At 40.9% G+C, this 19,383-nt stretch overlaps 1 protein-coding gene and 1 non-coding gene across 6 annotated transcripts in view; one reads left to right on the forward strand and one right to left on the reverse strand.

The window, feature by feature from the left end:
• The window catches only part of REPS2 (RALBP1 associated Eps domain containing 2), a 211,506-nt gene that overhangs the window by 126,036 nt on the left and 66,087 nt on the right, over positions 1–19,383 (forward strand). For 4 of the 5 annotated variants that reach the window (XR_006213346.1, XM_042973696.1, XM_042973697.1 and 1 more), the window contains exons 12-13: positions 1,624–1,669; positions 5,495–5,631. The exons of the other annotated variant lie outside the window; for it this stretch is intronic. Coding sequence is in view for 3 of the 4 variants with exons in the window: in XM_042973696.1 (XP_042829630.1) it covers positions 1,624–1,669; positions 5,495–5,631 (183 nt within the window). In the remaining variant the exon portion in view is untranslated. The remainder of the gene's footprint in view (positions 1–1,623; positions 1,670–5,494; positions 5,632–19,383) is intronic. 5 annotated transcript variants of the gene reach the window in all.
• Positions 11,172–11,244, reverse strand: TRNAK-CUU. The gene has a single exon. It is a non-coding gene; the product is annotated as a tRNA-Lys (tRNA).

Below are 19,383 nucleotides of genomic sequence, written 5' to 3' on the forward strand. Positions count from 1 at the left end.
AGAGGGGGAGAGAGAGAATCCCGAGCAGGCTCTGCGCTGACAGCAGGGCTTGATCATGACCTAGGGTTAAATCAGGAGTCAGATGCTTAAGCGACTGAGCTGCCCAGGTGTCCCCGGGCCCACACTATTTCTGGAAAGTAGTGTAGCCTGAGGGAGAAGAGGGGTCAGAGCCAGCTGTGGGCAGCCTGCCCGGAGGACGGCCCCCAGATTTGTGGTGAGTCTGGTTGCACTGTCCACTCAGCCCCAAGGCGGCCTGCTTGGCTGCAGGAGCAGCTCCCCTTAGGCCGCTTTCCTCTGCTGCCTGGAGTTTGTGGGGTGGGAAGAGGTAGTTTTCCATGTACATGTGGGTGGGGGTGCGTGATAATGGGCAAGACAGGGCTCAGACTCCTCAGGCGTCCAGTGCTTTCCAGAGCTCCGAGAGCATTTCGATGGGTTGAAGTTGAAACATGCCTGTGTTCTCGCTACAACAAGCCACAATGCTTGTTTTGAGAGAAATGTGTCTTTTCTACAGCTGACCATATCTAAGGGAATACATATTGCTTCTTTGCTTTGTGCCTTGTTAGCATTTTTAACTCCTCTTTCTCTCCTGCTTATCTAACTCATAGATTTTAACGACCATCATAAATCTAGGCTCCTTCATACCAAGGAGGGTTTTTATCTTTAGAGCAATGTAAAAAAAGGTGGGATGATGCATTGAGACATTTTCTCTCTGGAAGAATTCCTGCAAACAATATACAAACGATATTCTCCTTGTTCCTAGTTAGTAGCACTTTTTCTATGAATTTTTATGAGATTTTATGATGAAAGATTTGCAGTGTTTGCAAAACCTTAGCATAACTGGTGGTTTCTAAAGTTGTCTTCCATAGGGTACTGAAAATATAAAAAAGGATCAATGTTTTTGTAAATGTTTCTAATTATTCCCAACAACTTGTGATGGGAAAGTTAGGGTCCATGGGTGTTGATAGTGAGCAAGTTGTTAATGATTTAAATTTGATAAGGAAAAGTCTCATATGGTTGGTAAAATATCTTAATGATTTCATTCCGTACTATCGTCTGTGTGATTTGGTCACAGGGACATAGGACACAAGAATATTTTCTTGTAGGAAAAGCTGTGTTGCTCGTTTCAACTTAGCTTGTGGGAGCTTTGATTTCTTGTGGTCATGCTACTCTGGCAGTGTCTCTTAAGAAATTCTTAAAATATGTAACCTGATAGAGTTCTTCCTAGCCTTCAGGGGAGCCTGGTTCAAAATCAGTTACTAGGCTATCATGATAGACCAAGGAAACCACACATCAGAACCCCTCATATAAGTAGATAACCCCATGAGAGGGTTGTCTTTTTAGGTTGGAATTTATTCATCAGTGTAGATTTGAGAATAGCTCCTTAGTGCTCTGACAGAAGGAAGAAAAATGTTGGATTTTCTTTCCTTTGAACTGTGCCTTTAGCTTTAGAAATGAAATGAGAAAATAATGAAGATGTGGAGGCGGTTAAGTTCTCCACAGGGATGCCTGCACCTCATATTTACCTGTTGAGATATATGTTCTCTAGTAGCCCAGGTATTGCTTATAAACCTGTTCAACTGCAGAAATGAAAGCCAAGTAAACAACAACCGGTCTTTGTTTCAGCCACTTCTAAGGATTCCAACAGCCTCAAAGCAAGACCAAGATCCAGGTAGTGTTCGTTTAATTTCTGCTTTAATGCCCTTCGTACCCTTTCTTTGACTAGAAATAAAGTCCCACAACCCAAAGCCCAACCCACGATCTCCTTTTCCTTTAGATATGCAGCTTAGACAATGGGTGAGTTCCTTTGTCATGAGGGGCCTGATCGGAGCTTGCAGTGCTGCTGGGAGACTCTTAATTTCTGTGTCTCTTAGTGGTAGAATGTGGTGGCTGCTGCTGGCTGGTCGACTGACAAGAAGTGGCTTGCATGACATGGCCCCCTTGTTGCAGGATGATAAGGAATAGAGGGCAGTGGCTTTGCAGAGAAGGAAAAGTGGTTAAGAGGTGACTAACCCTGAAATTTACTGTCATGACAAGGTCGACACCAAACAGACACCTGAGGGATAAAATCTAGAGTAGGAAAAACAAATACTCACAGTCATTTTAAAATGAGGCTTGAAGCTTCGGGTAAGCGGTGCTTATGGTCTGTTTTATCCTATCTTAGAGCCTCTTTTTGGAGTCACAGTTTTTAGATTGGTAGAAGAGGGAGAGCCAGGAAGGCAGAGTTGCGGTTGGCATTGGACGTCAGAATGGCAGATGGAGGAGAAATACATGAACATGAATAGAACATCAGAGAGGGGAGATGGTATTGGGAGCACTTTTCAGTGGTAGGAATACAGTGGAAGATAGGACAGTACGTTTGTGGCTTCCAATGTTTGCTTTGGCTCTTAGTGACTTTTTTCTTCCTTTGGCTACTTAGACACGTCCCTGAAAAAGTGAAATTAAATCTGATAATACTTTATATGCTTGAAATACCGACATTTAAGGAAATCTCGTCTTTGTGTAAATCTGAGAGTTATCCCTTAGTCTAACTTGTATATCTGGATTTTCTATATTGGGGATTTGTTTTCTTGTTTATAGAAGGTACAGATACCTATAGTCATGTTTTTTTGAAACAATAGATACAGGAATTCTTTTTGGCCAGAAGAAAAGATACAGTCACCGTTTTTCTCTGTGGCTGCCACATTTACTCATCCTTTGTTGTTGTTGTTGTTGTTTTAAGGATGAATGGCTCTTTTGCAAATTAGTCTGTACTGACTTTAGGATGTAGGAATAGTAACATTTATCTGACCTCATAGTAGGAGGTCTGACCTCCTTATCTGACCTTTGACTTGCAGGAAGCTGCTTAGGTGTGCTATATTAACTATAATTTGAGCCTCACATTTTTCTTCTGTTGACTTCCTCTTTTTCTCAAAGCGAGTGAAAGTACAAAACTTCATAGTCACATATTCTATTATTAATATCTCTGCCAAATTTTATTTTATTTTTTATTTCATTTTATTTTTTAATGTTTATCTATTTTTGAGAGAGAGAGAGACAGAGACAGAGTGAGTGGGGGAGCGCAGAGAGAGAGGGAGACACAGAATCCGAAGCAGGCTCCAGGCTCTGAGCTGTCAGCACAGAGCCCGACACTGAGATTGAACCCACCAACTGTGAGATCATGACCTGAGCTGAAGTCGGATGCTCAACTGACTGAGCCACCCAGGCACCCCTCTATGGCCAAATTTTATATGTTCTTTTAAGGATTGGTCTCCTGGTCTAATTTGGACCTTTTTATTTTCACTACAACCCACTGGGTCTTTACTGAGACCGAGAGAGTCAAATTATTTTTATTTTCCTTTTTAGAATAATAAAACTTTGTAGAAATGTGAGGGGAAGAGGGAAAATCCCCATTCTGACATTACTTATATTCATTATTGTGTTGATTCCCTGCACATTTAATTGAAATTGGTTGTAGTCCTAGTTTTCCAGTATCACTTATTTGATACTCAGTTAACTTTCCATATGGAAATACAAGTATACAGGTTACATATGGGAATAAAATGGAATGAGGTATGTGGGACGGGATGGTGTGCCTAACTATATATATGTGTTAGTGTACACACGCACACATATTATTTTTTCTTTCTTGACTGAAAAATGTCACTAAAGCTCTGTCTGGCGTAGAAAGTTCTTTTTTTTTCTTTAATTTTTTTTAATGTTTATTTTTAAAGGAGAAAGACAGAACGTGAGCGGGAGAGGGGCAGAGAGAGAGGGAGACGTAGAATCTGATGCAGACTCCAGGCTCTGAGCTGTTAGCACAGAGCCTGACATGGGGCTCGAACTCACAATCTGTGAGATAATGACCTGAGTGAAGTCAGTCGCCCAATCGACTGAGCCATCCAGGCGCCCCTAAATCTTTTTATTTTTTTACCATTTATTCATTTTTTGAGAGACACAGAGTATGAGCAGGGGTGGGGCAGAGAGAGAGGGAGACACAAAAACCGAAGCAGGCTCCAGGCTCTAAGCTGTCCGCACAGAGCCTGATGCGGGGCTTGAACTCAAGAACTGTGAGATCATGACCTGAGCCGAAGTCAAATGCTTGAAAGTTCTTTTAATTGCTAGCAGGAGTCTCCCATTTCCTTTTCAAATCAAGAGTTCCCATTTGAAAATGTTCTTTCTTATCGATTTCCTCTGACTCTGGTTGAAAGTACTAGAGCGTTCTTCGTGCTGGTTCCTACATGCCTTTGCCTTGCCCATCATGCCACTTATTTTACAGGGACCACCCCAGAGCATGTCACATGCCATTATGGTGGTTTTATTAAAGATTGCAACCTTGCTTGACAAACAAAACTCTTCAGCCACCACAAGGAAACCCCTGAGGGAATGATTCAGGAAGGTAAAATCTTGCTATGCCCAAACCAGCTTTACCAAGAATTGAAATTGCTTAATAGTAATAGATAGATTCTGATTTTATAAATGCCTCTCTAATAGCTAAATACTGATAGCAGTTTCCTGAGGTTAATTTGTCCCTAGAACCTATCTCTGACTCAAAGGTCATTTTCTTCTTTGACATGAACTTAGCCGAGAAGCTGAGCAGAACGGATATACACATCCGCTTTTTAGAAAATCATATTGGGAACTCATCCACAAAGCTATTTCTAAGCAATAGACTGAGTTGAATTAATTTAGAAAATAATTACGTCTCTAAGTAGTTTAGCCGCTGCTACCAAGAGATTTCTTTCCTGGCTCATAGGCAGTATCAGAATATTTTAAAAATGGAATTTAGAAAGAGATTGGAGTTTGAATCGAACCTATGTAACTTTCTAGCTATGCAACCCTTGGCAAGTTATTTATTTCCTATTTCTTTAAATGTCATTATTGGAGTTACAGTCTCAGAAGTTGCCTAGTTAGTTAGCTACTGACTTGTTACCGAGGGAGGGAGAAGGTTAAGAGGATGCTTTTGCTTTGAAAATTTTACCCCCAAACTGGTCTTTGTCATGGTGAGACAGCCTCGACCCCTCCATCTGACTGATGTGTGTTTTCCTTTCCTGAATTTCACTTGTGGCATATTCCCCTGAGCATCGGATACTTACTCTCAGGTTATCTGTCCCACTTCCATATGTGCCTGTCATCACGTTTGCATGTAAACAGGAGGTAACTTCTGCAGTCTGTTAACCCATGAAGCCCTTCTGTTACAATATGGAAGTACCTAAGCAGAAGGTTTACATGTTATTCTTATTAACAGTACCAGTAGAAACTGGTTTGAATTTAGCTTTTCCTTTGGGTAAATTTAGGTCTAAGATATAATATGAACAAAGAGGTGAAAAAAGTTTCTGATTCACGGGTTGGGTGTGGGCAGTTACTGCGGATACTGGCACCCAAGGGACAGTAGAATTCATTGTTGCTTCGAGATGGGAACTGGTCAGTCCTTTGTAGTGGGTGTTTCCATTCCAACCCTACTTCAGAGACTAAAGCTTTGCTGTCTCCCTTCCGACCTCTCCTTATTTTGCTGCAGATCTTACTCTAGCACCTCCATAGAAGAGGCCATGAAAAGGGGCGAGGACCCTCCCACCCCGCCACCGCGGCCACAGAAAACCCACTCCAGAGCCTCCTCCTTGGATCTGAATAAAGTCTTCCAGCCCAGTGTGCCAGGTGAAGTGCCCCTCTGCACCCCAGTCTTTCCTTTTCCTGTGGGAGTCCGTGGATGTGTGTCTGCCACAGAGGTCTTTGTGAGTTCACGGGACGAGCAGACCTGGCCGTTTCCCATCCTGGGAAGGTCTTCGTGTTGCTATGGTATTCCTGGGAGGGAAAGCAGTTCTAGGCAGATAGAATCTCCCATGTGTCTGGAGCCTTGCCCACACTTGCTATGGACCAGGAATTAAGAAATTCTGTACCAAGAGGATTAAAATACTTTAACCCCACATAGCCCACTGAGTGTGCATGGCTGGGGTCTTGTTCTCTGCTGCATTATGGTAATTTATATATGGGATTACTGTCTGTTATTTCCCCAACGCTTACGCGGTTCTTTTGTGAAAGATCTTGGTGACCAACACCCGGCCAGAATCTTCTCCTGTGTCTTACCCGTGTGGTGAAGATCCTGTGTCCTGGAGGGTTTAATGCTAAGGGGGCTCTGCTTTCTAAATCTGACTGATGGTTAGCTGGTTGGTGGAGGGGATTAAGACCAGGGCTCCTCTAGGTAGCCTGCTGGGGGCCTTCTGGGGCTGGGACTTCCTTGAGGCAGCCACTGTACAGCTGGGAGGGTGGTGAGGGAGGTTGGAGGGCCCTGTCTGCTTGCCTGGCTCCCTGGGAAGGGGGAGAAGTCCTCCTAGGGAACTTACAGAGCAGCAGATGAGAACCATGCCTTGGCTTTAGTGAAGGTGCTAGGATGCAGCGCCTTCCCAAGTGTTATTTTGGGAGCAGCGAGGGCCGTTCCGCTGACTAATGTAGGCAAGCTATAAATTCAGTGATTTCCTGGAACTTTTTCTATATCTGTGTGCATTTTAAATCAAGCCAGCCTCAGATGCTAGTGATTTGCAGATGATTATATTTTCTACTAAAGCAAGAAAAGACTCTCTTTGGCTCACACATTAGCATGACCCCTGTGTCCCAGCAAAGCTCAGCATGTTTTAGTTGTTCTAATAAAGTAGTCTCCTCACAGCAAAGTTACAGATTGTTTTTTAATATACTAGAGTCTGGAACTCTCTATGAAATTTGATTCTCTGCCATGAGTTCATCAGATAAAAATTTGCCTTGCATTTTCCCCCATACTTTGATCCAAATTCTGGCATAATTTCATAGTAACTGGTATTTGAGGTGGGAGTAGCCACGGATGATGATGCTATAAAAATTTCACATGGCTGGTGGATTATGACCTAGAAGGTTTTCCTATGCATGCAAGAAGATTAAAACAATCTGGGCAGCTATCTTAATACGTTTTCCTTGGGAGGAGAGGCTGGAAGCATGCAAGCATCTCTCTGGCTGTGCAAGCCCACGAGTGCCGACCGTGCTGGGGAATGGATGTGCTGTGGCTCTTCCGACATTGCATCATAGAATGGAAGAGACGAGGCTGGATTTGGAGTCCAGCTCAGCTGCTTATTAACTGTTTAATTTTCAGCAAGTGGCTTAATCTTTCTGCATTTCAGATTTTTAATCTGTAAAATAGGGCCAACTGTCCGCAGAGTTGTAGGGTTTTGGTGAGATGATAAACATGATCCTAATAGCAGCATGTTTGATCCATACGCACTCATTTGCACAGAAGATCATTGAGGAAAGGGAGTCTGAGGATAAAGTCCCCTGACTCCCTTGATCTCCCGTGGGATAGTTCCTTGGTGGGCTCACAGAGGGACCGAGCCCCAGTCGCCTGCTGTGGTAGAAACACAGGATTGTGAAAAACAGGGAAGTGAGGCTAGATTGCTGAGTCAGAGTGGCCTACGGTGGACTGACTGTGTGGAGAAGAAACAGGATGGAGAGATGATGCCAAGAAGCAGGAATGAAAGAGGGAAGTGAAGAAAGTGATGAGGTGGTTGTTACATAGGAGGGCTGATGTTTATATAAAGGGAGGAGAAGGATATAGAATAAAAGACTGTAGCTACCAAAGGGAGGAGAGCCCACAGACTCGGTGTCGGATTTGGGTGGGATTTAAGGGAAGAGCTTAGAAGAGGGTGGCATTAATGCCTTCACATTTATGCGGATAGGTAACATGATATGGGGAAGGATAACAAAGGGCTGATTTGAATATTTTATTTTTTTAAAGTAATCTCTACACCCAACATCAGGTTCGCACTCACAACCTGGAGATCAAGAGTCACATGCTCTACCGACTGAGCCAGCCAGGTGCCCCGCAAAGGGCTGGTATAGAATGTACATCTATAAAAATGAACAAGGCCACTTGGCAGTCAGGGACAATTGGCTTTACTTTGATACCTGTAAAACAGTCTCAACTTATATTCACAGGAGTCTAGATTCTCCCAGGGCTCTAGATAGGTAGGTGCTGGTATTAGACCTAAAGGTGTATGCTTTCATAGGCAGGCATTGGTATGACACAAATGCCGTGTGTAAAAGAGAGATCAGATCACCTTTGTAATAGCTGATCCAGGTTGCGGAGCCATCCTCTCAAGGCTTGAACAGCTGCTGTGTTTGAGAGAAAATAAAAACGTGTAAGAAAGTCTCTGTGGTGATGCAAGTGTACAAAACCTAGATGTAGTCAAACCTGGGACTTGTTCAGTGATGTTTAGATTTTATAGTTCTATGCTTATAGCCACAAAACATTTTATTACTGAAATTCCTGTAAGAAAAACCACACTGCGAAGGTGGTACTTTTTAGAACCTAACCTCCTGTTGCTCATCGAAACAGTTGTTTTCATAAAGCAAATATTTTTCATAACAGGGGTATCTTTTGTTCCACTACCCTCCTTCCACTCTCAACAGTGACCTGCTCCAAAGCCATGCCTAAAGCTTGCAACCAGAGGACGGTGCTGGTGAACCCCCTTCAGGCCACGGAGAGCCCTCTTCCAGTCATTGGGCGTCAGCCTGGCAGGAGGGGCAGGGACTGTGTGTAGGAAACACAGCTATCCCTTTAAAGCTGCAGACCAGAAACCTTCATCACTTCCACTCAACTTTTAACTGGGGAAAGCTAGTCCTGTGGAGATAGCTGGCTGCAGGCAGCTGGGCAGTGTAGCTCCTGGTAGGGTAGCCATTTCCCGCTGACATCCCTCTTACTATAAAAGAGGAGAGTGGATGTTGGTGGACAGCTCTTTCCACTACATCCCGTATGGTCAAATACATTGAGATCCACGTGTTCAAACCATTGTGATGGCTGAACAAAACACATCCATGGGTAGATACTACCCATGGGTTGCTAATGTTTTATCTCTGCTTTAGACATCCTGATAATAAAAATCCATTCCAGGGCTAGGAAGTTATAGTACATCCATATTATGAATACTTACGAAGCAGTTAAAAAGAATAAGGTATGTGTACTAAGTGGAGACCTATCTAAGTGAAGAAGTCACAGTGCAGAATATGTATGTTCTTTTTAAATGTATAGACAGTTTCCGGAAGGATACTTAGAAAAGTGGTAACAGTGGTTGCCTCTGGGGAAGAGAATGGGATGACTGGGAACAGAAGTGAGAGAGAAACTCACTTTTCATTGAATACCCACTTGTATCTTGGTTTTTAAGTGAGAGAGAGAGCAAGCAAGAAGAAGTGGGGGAGGGGCAGAAGGAAGGAGAGAAAGAATCCCAACCAGGCTTCACGATATCAGCACAGAGCCTGATGTGGGGCTTGAACTCAAGAACTGTGAGATCGTGACCTGAGCCAAGATCAAGAGTTGGATGCTTAACTGACTGAGCCACCTACGTGCCCCTTTGCACTTGTATCTTTTAAATTTTGCCTCATATATAGATGTTATTATTTTTAATGTTTTATTTATTTTTGAGAGAGCGTTATGAGTGGAGGAGGCACAGAGAGAGAGGGGGATAGAAGATCCAAAGCAGGCTCTGCACTGACAGCAGCAAGCCCCGATGCAGGGCTTAAACTCATGAACTGAACCGTAAGATCATGATCTGAGCTGAAGTTGGACTTCTGACTGTCCAACTAACTGAGCCACCTAGGCACCCCGATAATTTAAAAATTTTACTTTTCACTCCGTAGTCACAGTGACCAGATGGTACCTGAGAGCACCAGAAATGTCCTTCCTGGCTGAGTTTACCTGTCTCAAACTTGCCTACTATTCTCTATCCAGGGTATTTTTATGACCAATCTGTTGCCACTTCCTAGAATGCACCTGAAATAACAGAAGCATTTTAGGTCATTCTTTAAGGTTCTGATAGGTTCTTCAGATTCCTTTTGAGTGCCTTTCCAATAGTGAGGAATAGTTTTAGAGGACTTCCTCTAGCCTCCATTGTGAGATCTACGGATGGGCAAAGTGTGATAATGGCTCTCTCTTACCTTGGAATGGGGGTGTATTTTTTAGTTGGCAATCTGAGAAGAGTCTGTCTGGGGTTTCCTACAAACAAATACATTTTTCTGCAACTTGAGAAATAGGTAAACATCTTGGGAAGAAGAGATACAATATGTCTTACCAACTTAACCGTTCAAGTTCTCCAAAGGATGAATTTGCTCACACAGACAGCTTTGACCTTATAGATTTCCTTATTGTATCATTCATGTGAGTGCTACTTGGTTCTCTTTTAAAATCTAGTAGGAGTATGGGATTCCTGCCCCACCCCCAAACTTTTGGGTCTGCAGTACACATCCAGCTTAATGGTTCAGTTTGGCAGTCTGGACAATTTTTTTTAATCAAAGCTTTATTGAGATAAAATCCACACACTATAAAATTCGCCTTTTTAAAAAAGTTTTTTTAAATATTTTTTATTTTGAGAGAGAGGCAGAGACAGCGCGTGAGCAGGGGAGGGGCAGAGAAAGAGGAAGACACAGAATCCAAAGCAGGCTACAGGCTCTGGGCCGTCAGCACAGAGCCCGACGCAGGGCTCAAATTCACAAACAGTGAGATCATGACCTGAGCCAAAGTTCAATGCTTAACCGACTGAGCCACCCAGGCACCCCTAAGATTCTCCCTTTTTAAAGTATACAATTCAGTGGCTTGTAGTAGATTTACACTGTTGTGCAACCACCAGCATTATCCAGTTTTAGAACATTTTCCTCACTCTAAAAAGAAACCCCATGCTCACTAGGAGCCCCTTTTCATTCCCCTTTCCTCTTTCCCCAGCTTTTGGCATCCTCTAACATACTTTCCGTTTGTATGAATTTGCCTGTTCTGGACATTCCATATTAGTGGCATCACGCAATATATGGTCTTTTGTAACTGGCTTCTTTCATTTAATATAATGGTTGCGAGGTTCATGCATGTTGTAGCATGTAGGACACTTCATTCCTTTTATGGATGAATAATATTCTATGAATATGGCACATTTTATTCATTTATCAGTTCATGGATATCCATGGGAGTGAACTTTCTGGGTTGTACGGTAACTGTAAGTTGGACATCTCAAGGAACTACCGAAGTAGTTGCACCAGTTTACCATCTCACTAGCAATCTGTGAGGACCGCAGTTTATTCTTGAAGCTCTTGTTATTGCCTGTCGTTTTTATTTTAGCCATCATGAAGTTTTATCTTATCATGGTTTTGATTTCCATTTTTTTTTTACTATTATTATTTTAAAGTAATCTCTATACCCAACATGGGGCTTGAACCCATGATCACAAGATCAAGAGTCAGATGCTCTACCGACTGAGCCAGCCAGGCACCCCTTTATTTGCATTTTTCTAACGACTAATGATGAACATCTTTTCATGTGCTTATTGGCCATATTTGCGCCATTTTTAGGGAAATGTCTCTTTAAAATCTTTGCGCATTTTTAAATTGGGCTGTTTGTCTTCTTATTGTTGAGTTTGTAAGTGTTCTTTATATATTCTGGATACAAGTCCCTTTTCAGATATATGATTTACAAATATTTTCTTAGTTTGTGGGTTGTCCTTTCAACCTTTTGATGGTATCCTTTGAAGTGCAGAAACTTTTAATTTTGATGAAGTCCAGTTTATTTTTTCTTTTGTCATTTGTGCTTTTGGTATCATATCTTAGAAATCATTGCTTAATTCAAGGTCACAAATACTCTTTTCTTCTAAGAGTTTGATATTTTTCACTTTTACATTTAGGTCTCTGATCAATTTTGAGTTGATTTTTTGTATGTGGTGTGAGGCAGGGGTTCAAATTTTGTTTTTTGTTTTTTGTTTTTTTGCATGTGGCTACCCAGTTGTTCCAGTACCATTTGTTGAGAAAACTATTAATTACCTGTTTAATTTTCCTGGCACCCTTGTTGAAAAATCAACTGATCATGACCATAAAGGTTTATTTCTGGATTCTCAATTCTATTCCATTAAGCTAGCACCATACTGTCTTGATTGTTGCAGAATTGTAGTAAGTTTTGCAATTGGGACATGTGAATCTGCCCACTTTATTCTTTTTCAAGATTGTTTTGGTTATTCTGGGTTCCTTGCATTTCCATATGAAATTTATGATCAGGTTGTCAATTTATATTAAAGGCAGCTGGGCATCTGGTAGGGATTGCATTGACTCTGTAGATCAGTTTGGTTAGTATTGCTGTCTCAACAATATTTTCCCCCAACTTTATAATGAGAGTAATTGACAAAAATTGTACACATTTATGGTCTACAACATGATGTTTTCCATCTTAACAGTATTAAGTCTTACAGTTCATGAGCACAGGATATATTTCCATTTATGTAAGTCTTTAATTTCTTTCAACAGTATTTTGTAGTTTTCACATATAAGTTTCACACTTAAAAAATTTATTGTTAAGTATTTTGTTTATTTTGATGTTAGTTTAAAGGGAATTGTTTTCTTAATTTCATTTTTTCAGTCTTCATTGCTGGTGTATAGAAATATAATTTTTTTAAGTTTATTTATTTTGAGAGAGAGAGAGCATGTGCAGGTGGTGAAGGGGCAGGGAGAGAACAGGAGAGAGCGAGAATCCCAAGCAGACTCCATACTGTCAGCGTGAAGCCCACTGTGGAGCTCAGTGTGGGGCTTGAACTTACAAACCGTGAGATCATGACCTGAGCCTAAGTCGGATGCTTAACTGACTGAGCCACTTACGTGCCCCAAAATATAATGGGTTTTTACATATTGATCTATCTTGTAACCTTGTTAACTGGTCTCTTAGTTGTCTGGACACATCCTTGACTTAGATGATGAGTTTGGCAGCATACTCATTATTGGACTTTTAAATGCTTAAGCAATCCTGCAGCTACCACAAATTATGGAGGAAATCCCTTTTAGTGTTTGGAAAACATTTAAAGAATCATTAACTGGCTGCTTGCATACAATTGTACTTTTTCTCTGACTGGCTCAGTTAGTGAAGCATCTGACTTTGGCTCAGGTCATTATCTCATGGTCCATGGGTTCGAGTCCCGCGTCAGGCTCTGTGCTGACAGCGCAGAGCCTGGAGCCTGCTTTGTATTCTGTTGCTTCCTCTCTCTCTGCCCCTCTCCCTCCTCCACTCATGGGACTCACTCACTCTCTCTCTCTCTCTCTCTCTCTCTCTCTCCTTTCAAAAATGAATAAAACATTTAAAAAAATTAGAAGTAACACTCAGAGTTTGTAGTGACAGGGGCACCTGGGTGGCTCATTTGGTTAAGCATCCAACTCTTGATTTTGGTTCAGGTCATGATCTCATGGTTCGTGAGTTCGAGCTCTCATGGTTCATGAGTTCGAGCCCTCCATTGGGCTCTGTGCTGGTGGCATGGAGCCTGCTTGGGATTCTCTCCCTGTCTTTCTCTTGCCCCCCCCCCCCAAAATAAGTAAACTTAAAAAGAAAGAATTTGTAGTGACAGCATTAAGGTTTCCTTTTGAACTTCTCAGTAGTTGATAGGTAAAAGGTGTTGGCTGCACTATAGTGTCACTTGGTCCTTCTTTTTCCTGTTTCCTGTTCCTTCCGCTATATATAGGTTTTTTTTTTCTTTTCCAATAGTTATGTGAAAGTTTCTCTACTAGCATAGTGCTGTGATTTGTGCCTGTAGAGGGTTTACAAAGGCTTGCCAAGGTGAGGGGGCAGCTAGTGCTGCAATTAGGCAGGATGCATTCTCTTTTCTATCGACTCTCTGGTTTTACAGCTTTCCCTGGCTGGCTGAGTGCTTGAACAAGGGACTGTGGGAAAGAACAGGACTAGAATACCTGGAGGATGCGGATAAAGGTATGACCTTTATTTTTAAAATGCTTATTGAGGCGCCTGTGTGGCTCAGTCAGTTAAGTGTCCGGCTTCGGCTCAGGTCATGATTTCGTGGTCTGTGGGTTCAAGCTCCGCATCGGGCTCTGGGCTGACAGCTCAGAGCCTGGAGCCTGCTTCAGATTTTGTGTCTTCCTCGCTCTCTGCCCCTCCCCTGCCTGCCATCTGTCTCTCAAAAATAAATATACGTTAAAATGCTTATAAAACTCATTTGAGTAATAGACACATTTTTTGTTCTGTGTACAGTGCAGACAGATCTGTTCCTTAACCTCATCTCCACCAAGCCCGCTATCCCTCTGACATTTTCTAGTCCACTCATAATATCAATTTAATGTTTTTTGTCATTAAAATAATTGGTATCACACTGTACATATTTCCCCAATGCTTTTAGGCAAGTCATTATTTCTTGGAGATATATCCCTGTCAGTACTGGTAATTTTGTCATTCTTTTGTATATATTCTGTATACTGGTTACTCTGTTAAAAACTGTATTAAGGAAAACTTCAAATTTATGTAAAAGTAGAAAATCCCCATCCCCAGATCAAGTGCCAGATATTGTATACTTTCATATATACATTATATGTATCTCTAATGGATAAGGCCTTTTTCACCTTGTCACACCTTGTCACACCTTGTCACAAAGTTTCAAGAAATGAAACTTGATCTTTACCGCTTAGTTAATTCTCATGCGTTTTTGTTGCGTAACTCTTCCTGTGTTTTCATCTGGGACCTAGTTAACCTGTATCACATACCCCATGGTGTAAGAAGGAGTTACTGGAAAAAACTGGCAAACAAATTCTGGAATCAGAAAGTGTCAATGCTAAAAGAGAACTTAAATGTTATCTTGGCCAACTCTCACATACTATAGGCAGTGATGCTGAGATCCAGAAATGTAATTGCTTTGTTCTTCATCAGAATTCTCTTTGTTCAGGTCTTTGTTGTAGCAGATTTGGTGTCAGAGAAAGCAGTCTATATTAATTTAATTTGGGTAGCACACCTTATTATTTTTCTATAGGTAATAATACACCTAAAGTTAAGAGATACATTGAAGAATAGATATGGTGCCCACTATATGCAAGAAACTAATAGTATTTTCCTGTGTTTTCTTTTATGTGATTTACAGTGTTGGGCCAATTTCCTGAGGTTCTTTAGCTAGACAGGAAAGAAAAGTTTTGCCTTCATAAATACTTGGAGATCTTATATCTCATATATAGTATCAACAACTTTATTTTTTAAAATTTATTTGAGAGAGAGAGCGTGCGTGTGGTGGTGGGGGTGGGGGTGAAGGACAGAGAGGGAGAGAGAGAATCCCAAGCAGGCTCTGCACTCTCAGCACAGAATCCAACATGGGGCCCAATTTCACATGATTTCTCAGATCATGACCTAAGCTGAAAGCAAGAGTCTGACCTTAACCAACAGAACCACCCAGGCATCCTAACAACTTTAAATATATATAAAAAAGGAAAGGAATAGTGTACTGAATCCCTGGTCTCAACAGTGGTCAACTATGGCCCATTTTGTTTATGTTCTCTCTCCCATATGATTAATTATACTTTTTTCCCCCACCCTTAGCTTTAAAAAAACTATTGAGATGTAATTTTCAGACCATAAAGTTCATCTGTTTTACAGTGTACAGCTCCATGATTTCCGGTAAATTTATCAAATTGTGATGTTACTATACTCCAGTTTTAGAATCTTTTCAGCACCCCAGTAATATTCCTCATGCATGTTTACAGTCAATACCCATGCCCAGCCCCAGATAACCAGTAATCTACCTCCAGTTTCCATAGACTTGCCTTTTCTGGACATTTCATATAAATAAAATCATAACACTATGGGGTCTTTTGTGTCTAGCTTTCTGTATTTTGTATGATGTTTTTGAGGTTCATCGAAGTTGTAGCATGTATCAGTATTTCATTTTTTTTATTGTGGAACAGTTTTCCGTTGTATGGATATACCACATTTTGTCTATCCATTCTTCAGTTTGATGGACATTTGAGTTTATACTTTTTACCTTTTATGAATAAGGCTGCCATGAACACTTGCATGCAAGTCTTTGTGGGAACATATGTTTTCATTTCTCTTGGCATAGTACCTACAAGTGGAATTACTTGGTGTATGGTGAATTTAAGAAACTGCTAAACTATTTTTTAAAGTGGCCATACCATTTTACATTTCCACCAGCCGGTGTACGAGAGTTATTGTTTCTTCACATTTTCACCAATACCTTACTATTTTTTAAAATTATAGCTATCTCAGTAGATGGGAAGTGGTATTTCATTTTGTGGTTTTGATTTCTTGATTTCTTGTTCCCTGATGACTAACGATGTTGAGCATCTTTCCATGTGCTTACTAATGATTCCTATATCTTCTTTGGTGAAATGTCTGCTAAAATCATTTATCCATTTTTAAATTGGGTGTTTGTCTTCTTCTTGTTGAATTCTGTATTCTGGAGTTCTTTGTATATTCTGCATACAAGCCATTTATTAGATACATGATTTGCAAATACATTTTCTCATTTTGTGACTTGTCTTTGCATTTTCTTAATGGTATATTTTGAAGCAAAAATGTTGTACATTTCAGTAAAGTACAATTTATCAATTTTGTCCTGTTCAGATTATGCTTTTGGTGTCCTATATCTAAGGAATCTTTGCCTCACCCCAGGTCTTGAAGCATTTCTACTCATCCTTCCTAAAAATGTTACAGTGTTAGCGCTTCTATCTCTGATTCATTTTGATTTAATTTTTGTATGTAATATGAGGTAAGGGTAGAAGTTCATTTGTCCGTACGTGGATATCCAGCACTATTTGCTGAAAATCTCTCCCTATTGAATTGCCTTGGCTCCTTTGTTTAAAATCATTTGACTGTAAATATAAGGGTTTGTTTGTGGACTCTGCATTTTCTTTATTGATCTGTATGTCCTTATGACAGTACTCCACTGAATATTTTGTATTTTAGAGCATGTGCGTGCACGTGAAAGTGGGGGAGGGGCAAAAGGAGAGGGAGAGAGCATCTCAAGCAGGCTCCAAGCTCAGTCCAGAGCCCAGTGTGGGGATCGATCCCACTAACCATGCGTTATGACCCGAGCTGAAATCCTGAGTCAGACACTCAACCGACTCACCCACCCAGGTGCCCCTGAATATTTTTTAAAGCAAGGGAGTCATATGTAGTCTTGTGTAGAGGTAATCACATGACTCAGGAGGCTAAATATTTGCTACAGTGACACATTTTTAGATCGTGTCTAACATTTATCTGAGTTTGTGGTATATTGCATATTCAGAAGCATCCTTTTAGTTCCTTGAAGTTGCGGTACTTTTCTTACTTTACAACTTTCTGACGTGCTTGTTCCCTGGATATACAGTAACACTTGTCCAGCTGTTTATCCCCTATCCCAGTGACCTTTGTGCTCTTTACCATTACCTATCCTATGGGTTCAAAATGTGATACTGATTGCTGCATCATAGTAGCCTTCATGATGTCCTTTTACTTCTCTGGTCCTTAATTTTCTCATCTGCAAAGTGGAAGAATTGAATTTGACCTCATTACTTTTTAACCAACTCAGTCATTAATATTTTCCCTGTTGAAAAATTCCAAGTCATGTGTAAATTCCTGTCTTTGAATTGGTGAAAGATAATTGTGTTGAATAGAGAATTTAATAAGCTTGTGTGTTCAGGGGGAAATGGGGCCTCGTCAGTGGATCGAGGCAGCTATTTTGTTGGAAGAGTACTCCTGGCAAATATTTGGTCATACTCATAGGTGTGTGTGACCTACGAACCCATCACTGTGTGTAACTGGGTGATTAGGAGATAGGCATAGACTCACACGTGCTTTTATGATTAGAAAGGAAAGGAAGTACATTGTCTATTACAAAGAAATAGCCATTTTAATGGACTCCAAGAAGAGGAATGGTCCTTCCTGATGAAATCCTTGAAGCTTTGCTTATGGCTAACTCTACTTGATTGATACTTAAAAGTGTTGGTCCCACTGGTAGACTCCTTTCAACATTTTCCATCCTTTAAGTGTTTTCTTTTTCTTTGGCATTTGAATGCTTTTATTTTCTTCATAAAATATTCCTAGTTTGGGGGGATGGGAGGCCTTTTCACAGCTGAACTTATTCCAAGTTTCACTCCCCTGAAGAATTGACTTTCTGTTCCTTGCAGCTATCCAACGCCACATCTGCTTTATTTGCACTTAGTAATTTGGAACACGTTTTCATTAAGTCATTGATTTGGGGCTTTGTAAAAATCTGAAGGAAATTAGTATATATATAGTAACATATATGAATAATATTTTGTCTGGAAATTTCTTTTTCTTTTTTTCTTTTTAAGAGAGAGACACAGAGCGTGAGCAGGGGAGGGCAGAGAGAGAGAGTGAGACACAGAATCCGAAGCAGGCTCCAGGCTCTGAGCCATCAGCGCAGAGCCCCAAGTGGGTCTCGAACTCACGAACTGCAAGATAGTGACCTGAGCCAAAGTCAGACACTTAACCACCTGAGCCACCCAGGTGCCCCTGTCTGGGAATTTCTTAGCATAATAAAAGGATGAATTTTAGAGGTTAGAGTTTGGGATGAAGACACTAGAAACCTGAGATTCAGCAGATCAGTGTTAGAAAATGCACATCTTTCAATAAATTAATAAACACCAGAAATTATTAATGTGTTTTTTGAGTTTAGGATTAAATAGCAGTTTCTTTTATGAACTTTTAAATCTTGTTTTCAGGATTTGGGTATCATTTTTTTTTCTGATTACACATGCAAAAATTATTTTTTGGGGGGAGATGGAGAGAGCACGCACAAGCTGGAGAGGGGCAGAGGGAGAAGGAGAGAGAAAATCTTAAGCAGTCTCCATGCCCAGCGCAGAGCCTGGTGTGGGTCTCAATCCCACGACTGCGAGATCATGACCAGAGTCCAAATCAAGAGTTGGACGCTTAACTGACGGAGCCAGCCAGGCACCCCCCAACTTATAAAAAATTTTTGATTTGACAGAGCCTTGCTGATACCTGGTGTTCGACCTGTTAACTGTGAGATTTTAGGAATAAACCTGCAGTTGCTTCATGAGGATGGTAGCTTTTAATGTATGCATCAAAAGTGTTCTCCTCCCCTCTTCTTTCCTTCTCTTCCCTTCCGGGCAAGCAGGTGTTACTCTTAACAGGTACGTTGTCATCTTTTGCATGTGTGTGCTAGATTACTCAGCCAAAGTATTTTTCCAGTTTCACTTTGCATGAAGGTATACATTTTCTCTCTTTAAAATTGATTAGGACATGCTGGATAAAATACTTGAATCCAATTTAAGGTCATGAATGGACTGAAACTATTATAAGAGGAGATTATTTTACTAAATTCAGTTTCAGTTATTCATGCACCATGTGAATACTTACTATGCACAAGGCAGTGTGTTTAGGTGCTGTGGGAGATAAAAAGATGAACTGGATTTAAAATTGGTACAATGAACCTAGATTAATATCACTTATTGTTAAAGGAAATGAACACGGTCATAAACACGAAGAAGAGATTTTTCAGCAGGAACCAAATAGGCAAAGATGCAGGAGCTCATGCCTTTTTTTTTTTTTTTTTGAAAGAATGGCAGCTAAGGGGAAACCCGAGGCTTTGGGCGCACTCTTGACTCTGCCTGCCTCCTTCT

The sequence above is a fragment of the Panthera tigris genome, chromosome X (genome assembly GCF_018350195.1).
Source record: "Panthera tigris isolate Pti1 chromosome X, P.tigris_Pti1_mat1.1, whole genome shotgun sequence".
Classification (NCBI taxonomy): domain Eukaryota; kingdom Metazoa; phylum Chordata; class Mammalia; order Carnivora; family Felidae; genus Panthera; species Panthera tigris.